The sequence below is a fragment of the Corvus brachyrhynchos genome, unplaced genomic scaffold (genome assembly GCF_000691975.1).
Source record: "Corvus brachyrhynchos isolate BGI_N302 unplaced genomic scaffold, ASM69197v1 scaffold338, whole genome shotgun sequence".
Taxonomy (NCBI): Eukaryota; Metazoa; Chordata; class Aves; order Passeriformes; family Corvidae; genus Corvus; species Corvus brachyrhynchos.
In genome coordinates, this window is record NW_008239334.1 from 227503 (window position 1) to 233314 (window position 5812).

Here is a 5812-nt window from a genome sequence, read left to right on the forward strand (position 1 = left end):
GAGGGCTTCAGGCTGCGCGGCGCTGCCCAGAGCCGCTGCCGGGCCGATGGCACCTGGGACCCTCCCGTGCCCACCTGCCAGCCAGGTGAGTGCCAGCCCCGCCTGCACAGCCCGGGGGCTGCTCTGCTGGCTCACAGGGGGAGTTTGCAGGGTGTTTCCTCCTCCATCTCCTCCCATTATTTGACTTTTTGTGTGCATTTCCCCTTTCAGTTCAGTGCCCCAGGCTCCCAAGGCAGGAGGATGCTGTGGTTCACTTCAACAAGCTCTGGTATGAGGTGAATGAAACCGTGTCCTTCACCTGCAAACGTGATGGGCATTTAGGGACACTTTCAAAAACCACCTGCTCAGCTGATGGCACCTGGACACCACCCCCCACATGTGTAAGTACCACCAGCTGCCCCATTTTTCCTGTTTCTTGCCCCATTTACAGCCTGGAATAGCTTTGCTCCAGCTTCACGGGGGCGGTTGCTTTGTCACCCTGCACTGGAGTCTCACCCTGCCTTTGCTTTTGTTCTTTTGAAGAAGAAGCATAATACCTGTGAGAGGATTCTGCAAAACAAAGCAGCTTTCCAGTGTGGGATCCCTCTGTCAGACCTGAAAACGCTGCTGGAAGTCCAGAAGCTCTACCTGGAGATCCAGAAACTTGAAAAGGAGCTAAAAATCCCCACCTACAGCTGACTGGTGGCACTGGGATTGTAAGAACCATTCCCTGGGTGTTGAATCATGATCTAACTGCGGATTTTTTATTACTTTGTAATTTGTGCTAATGCTAAAGCAGCCAGGACAGAATTTAGCAATTGGCCACAGATCTGGTCACACGAGGAGTCAAAGTGACTTGTGAGTCACCTTTCAGAGCTCACCAGGTTAAGTTTGTAGATCACCTCATGCCTTTTAAAGCTTCACATTTAGATCTGTTTGCTGCACTGGCAGTGCACAGCTGGGAAGGAACTGAGTGGAAGGAGAATTTTTGTGGTACAAACAGGAACGTGGTGACAGCCACTCACCTCCCAGCTGCTGCACCTCTCCAGTCTCTCCCAGTGCTGCCCAGTTCACCCACGCTGCACTCACTAGTGAGAACAACCCCTGCACTGCCCAGTTACTTTTCTCGTGGCCAAGAAAACCTCAAATGCTCTCTTCTAGCAAAGCAAAAACGCCAGGTTTCCTTCCCGAGCAGGATGGATGGATCCACAGCAGGGCCACATCTCCGTGCATGCACCAAGGACAAATCAAAATGTACAGAAAGAAAGAAATGGCTGATTTTTAATTTTTCTTTTCCTGCAACATCCAGTGAAAGGGAAGCACTGTGTGGGCCACGTGTCTTGTGATGGGACCAGGGATTACAATAAACCTGCAATTGTAACGGCAGCTCTGTCTGGGTTTCAATAATCCATCCCATCCCTCGTAAAGGGAAGCGTTTATATAATATATATGAAGTATATATAATATATACAGTGTATATAATAAATATTGCTTGATGAGGTGCTGTTCCATGAGCTTAGGGGGGTGTGGGGGATGTTTTCACAGCAGGCTGAGCCCCCAGCCCGCCTGCCCTGGGGGTAAATGTGCTTCACACACGTGGCCAGGCTGCTGCAGAGCTCTTTTAGCTGTAAAACGCCTTCGCTCCCTGTGTGCCCAGCAGGGCAGGGGCAGAGCAGCCTCCCCTGCCATGCCCATCCCTGCTGGGGAGCTCAGGGTGGTCAGCGCTGCCCAGGGCAGGTCAGCAGGGCTGGGGGTGGTGTCAGTGGCGTGTCTGGCGTGTCCCCAGCTTCCCACTGCTGCTTCCCCTTCCCTGGCAGGCTCTCAGGGGAGAGGATCTCTCCTTCCCAGGGCAGCTCCCATCCCGCACCATGCCCGGGCTCCTCGGGCTGGGGCAGCTCCTGGCATTGGTGATTCTCGTGCTGCAGCCCACGGGGACTCTGGGTGAGTGTCCTCCCCTCCCTCCTCGGCTTCTCGGCTTCTGGGGCTCTGCTTTCCTTTCACGAGGGCCTTGGGAAGAGCTCATAGAGCCTTGCAGTGCCTGAAGGGGCTCCTCGAAGGCTGGAGAGGGGCTTTTCACCAGGAATGGAGTGACAGGGAAAGGGGGAATGGGTTTAAGGTGAAGAAGGGAAGGTTTAGATTGGGTGTTAGGAAGGAATTGTTCCCTGGGAGGGTGGGCAGGCCCTGGCACAGGGTGCCCAGAGAAGCTGTGGCTGCCCCTGGATCCCTGGCAGTGTCCAGGGCCAGGCTGAACGGAGCTTGGAGCACCCTGGGATGGTGGAAGGTGTCCCTGCCCGTGGCAGGGGTGGCACTGGATGGGCTTTAAGGTCCCTTCCATTCCGAGTTTAATCAGTCATGATTCTCTGATTGATTCTGTGATGCCCAGGCTGATGCCTCAGCCCTGGGGCACCCTCCAGAGCTGCCCAAGGCAGCAGGGGCATTGCCGGGCATCCCCCAGGCTGACCTGAGAACTGGAGAAGTGCAAATCTGCTGAGCGATGAATGTCTCTGGGAAGGGGAATACGCAGCAGTTTCTGTCTGGAAGTTGGGGGTTCAGTTAAAACCAAACCTTGCGAGGAACTTCCCCAGCCCATCCCAGCACCTCCCTGCACCAGCACCGCCTGTGCACACTGGTTTTATTCTTAATGTTTATTGCTTTTACTTCCTGATGCTTCTCCATCCATTCCCCAAAGCCAAACATTACTAACGAGGTGCCAGTAATTAATCTGGGGCCTGGAGGAGACACGTACAGGATATTTTCCATGGGGATGGCACCAAAGGCAGCATCGCTGGCACTGCCCGGGCACGGTGCGGGTGTGGGATGCTGCTGCACCTGGATGTGAGCCAGGATGTCCTAACATGTTTTTAACTCTGCCTTGGTGACCTGCCAGCACTGCCAGGCATGAAGAAATCCCAGTTAGAGCTGCTGGAGTTTTGTTTTCTCTGCTATTTGTGATAAGCCCCAAATATTTCTCATGGGAGACATGGAAAGAGGAGGTTTTTTGGGGACATCAGTGATGTGCAGGTGTGACAGAGGTTATGCAGTTGTTGTAGAGCCTCTGTTTTTTGTAAAGCTGGAGGGGGCTGCTGTACCCTGGAGTCACCCACATGAGTGTGCAGGTGAGTTGTCTGTGCCCTGCCTGAGCAAGGGCTCCAAGGGAAGGGCAGAAAAGGTGTTTGATTGTGTGGGAAGGAAACCCTACAGGTTTGGGGTCCTACCGGTGGCTCCTCAGGATGTTTATGAACCCCCAAACCCTCTGCCTCAATCCCTGCAGTCCTTAAACAGCTTTGTCTCCTCTCACCCCCCAGACAGAGCTGCCGTGACTCTTGGTCACCGGGGTGGGATTGTGTAAGGACACCCCTGAAAATCCCCTTTCTTTTGGTGATCCCCAGAGGCTCAGTGTCCCATCCCTTCCATTGCAAACGGGCAGCTGAGATCTGCAGAGAACTTCACCTATGGCAGCACGGCCACGCTGGAGTGTGACCCCGGCTTCACGGCGCTGGGCACCAGCACCACGGCGCGGTGCACGTTCAACGGCAGGTGGTACCCACGGGTGCCCTCCTGCGTCCCAGGTACGCTCAGATTCCCTCTCCCGACCTTTGCCAGGTGCAATCGGCTGCTCCCAATTCCCCAAAAACACCTGGAGTGGGGCTTGGAGGGTGGGCATCACCAGGAGCGGTGCTGGCTGGCAGGATTCCCTCTGGGATCGCCCTGGGAAGCGTGGCAGGGCTGTCCCCTCCTGCAGGGTGCACCCACGAGGTACAAAAGTGCAGAGAATAAAGATTTCCCCCCAGTTCACATCCTCTGGTGAATTTTCCCCTTTGTTTTTCCCTTTCCCTTCACCCCACACACCCCACAGCCACGCTCAGGGGTGCTGCTGTCCCTCACTTATTTTTGGGGTTTTCCACCAAGGGAAAGCTCCCAGTGCTGAGGGTCTGTGCTGTCCCCTGCCCTGGCATGGGGCAGTGCTGAGGGTCTGTGCTGTCCCCTGCTCTGGCTCAGGGCAGTGTTCCCACCCTCCCGCTGTGGAGCACGCCGACGTCCAGCACCGGCACGAATTCCTCGTTGGGACCACGCTGACCTACTCCTGCAGAGTCGGGTTCTCTCTGATCCCTGGAGTGTCCCCAGCAACCACCTGCCTTCAAAATTTCACGTGGTCCTCGGTCCCAAGGCTCTGCCAGAGTGAGTACCACACTTCCTTTGCTTTGCCAACAAAGCATCGATTTAATGACACCGTTCTCAAACCCCTGCTCGTGCTGCTGGGCCAGCAGCGCTTTGTTGAGAAGCTTTCGCTGCTCAAAGGGTGGCGTGGCTGGAAAGGAAAAGCTGCAGCTCCCCCTGGTTATTTGGCCGCTCAGACAAGGATTCAGGGATGCAGCCGTGACATGCCATCCCCTCAGCACAATTTATAGCTGATCACAGGGCGCTCACATCCTTCTGCCTTCCAAGAGGAATGGTTGTTAATCTGTAATTACCACCCCTGAGCCTGCCAGCTCTGGTTAGAGGTGTCTGGCAGCGCTATCAGGCTGCCTGGCGGCTTTGCTGGGTCAGTGAAGCACCACTGCTGGGAGTCCCTCTGCGCAAATCTCTCCTCTCTGGTGCTGCTGTTCCCCTCAGAGGTGCAGTGTCCCACCCCGGTCATCCCCCACGGGAGAGAGGCCAGCCCCAGGAGAGAGGGATACACCTTTGGGCAGCAGGTGGAATTCCGGTGTGACCACGGCTACGTGCTCATGGGCAGCGAGAGGGTCCAGTGCCTGTCCGACGGGATGTGGAGACCCCCCGTGCCCTACTGTGACAGGGGTGAGTGGGAACAGCGGGAGCTGGGGGAATTCCATCCGTGGGGAGGGACAGCAGGGAGAAAATCGTGTGAGGAGTGAGGAGGAGGTGCCCGAGGCACAGCACCGAAGGGCTGTAGCATTTCCATCTTCTACCAAAATTGATTAAACGCGTTGGTTAATGGGACTTGCAGCTGTTTCTCAAAGGACCCTTCAAGGGGTTTATGATACTCACCACTCCCTGACCTTGTTTAGGATCGTTTCTCATGGAAAAGAGGAGGGGATAAGGAAGGGGAAGGGGCTGAAGGGGAGGGCACAGATGCTGCAGTGCTGGGGCCATGCTGAGGGTTTGGTTCAGACTGGGAACACTGGCAGGGCCAGGGCCAAAGCTGGCCAGAGGCAAGGAGGACTGTGGGGAGAGCAGCATTTGGCATGAACATTGAGAACCAGCCTCTCCTGTTGCCTCCCTGCATTCTGCCTCCCTCATGGAATGAGGAAAACCTGACTTTTTCCTTTCCCCTCACCCAGTCTGCGATGCCCCTCCCAAAATCACCAACGGGCAGCACTCTGGCATGGGGGTTAAGCAGTTCCCCTATGGCTCTGAAGTCAAGTACAGCTGTTCAGAGGGGCTGTCCCTCGTTGGGGACGAATCCATCCACTGCACCTCCGAGGATGGGGAGAACCTGGCATGGAGCAGACCTGCCCCAGAGTGCAGGGGTGAGTGGTTAGACCTGTGTGGGGTTGGGGTATGGGGTCAGGCCCTGGGCGCAGTGCTAGCACTCAGCTCAATGGGTTAAAGCCAGCAGGGCTGCCAGGAGGTGCTGCTTCCTCCACAGAAGGGGGAATGATCCATTTGGAAGTGACAGACTCTGGTTCTCCCAGCTGGAGGCCATCAGGGGGTCGGGAGGAGCAGCTCTGCCCAGGTCCCCACTGTCCCTGGGGCAGGGCAGCAGCCAGACCCCACTCCCAGCTCTGCTCTGTCCCGCAGTGGTTCGGTGCCCCAGGCCCGTGGTGGAGAGGGGAAGGATGACCCCGCAGAGGTTCACCTTTCCCTCCGGGCT

The 5812-nt window shown here is 56.3% G+C and overlaps 2 protein-coding genes across 3 annotated transcripts in view; both read left to right on the forward strand.

The window, feature by feature from the left end:
* LOC103620373 (C4b-binding protein alpha chain) overlaps positions 1-1365 on the forward strand; it is an 8777-nt gene extending 7412 nt beyond the window's left edge. Inside the window, exons 13-15 of the mRNA XM_017741096.1 lie at positions 4-85; positions 211-380; positions 523-1365. Coding sequence (XP_017596585.1) covers positions 4-85; positions 211-380; positions 523-678 — 408 coding nt within the window. The 3' untranslated portion in view covers positions 679-1365. The remainder of the gene's footprint in view (positions 1-3; positions 86-210; positions 381-522) is intronic.
* Positions 1366-1766: 401 nt separating this feature from the next.
* The window catches only part of LOC103620375 (complement receptor type 2-like), a 6318-nt gene continuing 2272 nt past the window's right edge, over positions 1767-5812 (forward strand). The window contains exons 1-6 of one of the 2 annotated variants that reach the window (XM_017741112.1): positions 1767-1920; positions 3369-3548; positions 3979-4158; positions 4594-4776; positions 5280-5468; positions 5740-5805. In XM_017741112.1, coding sequence (XP_017596601.1) covers positions 1848-1920; positions 3369-3548; positions 3979-4158; positions 4594-4776; positions 5280-5468; positions 5740-5805 — 871 coding nt within the window. In that variant the 5' untranslated portion in view covers positions 1767-1847. The remainder of the gene's footprint in view (positions 1921-3368; positions 3549-3978; positions 4159-4593; positions 4777-5279; positions 5469-5739; positions 5806-5812) is intronic. The other variant, XM_017741111.1, reaches the window with a different exon arrangement.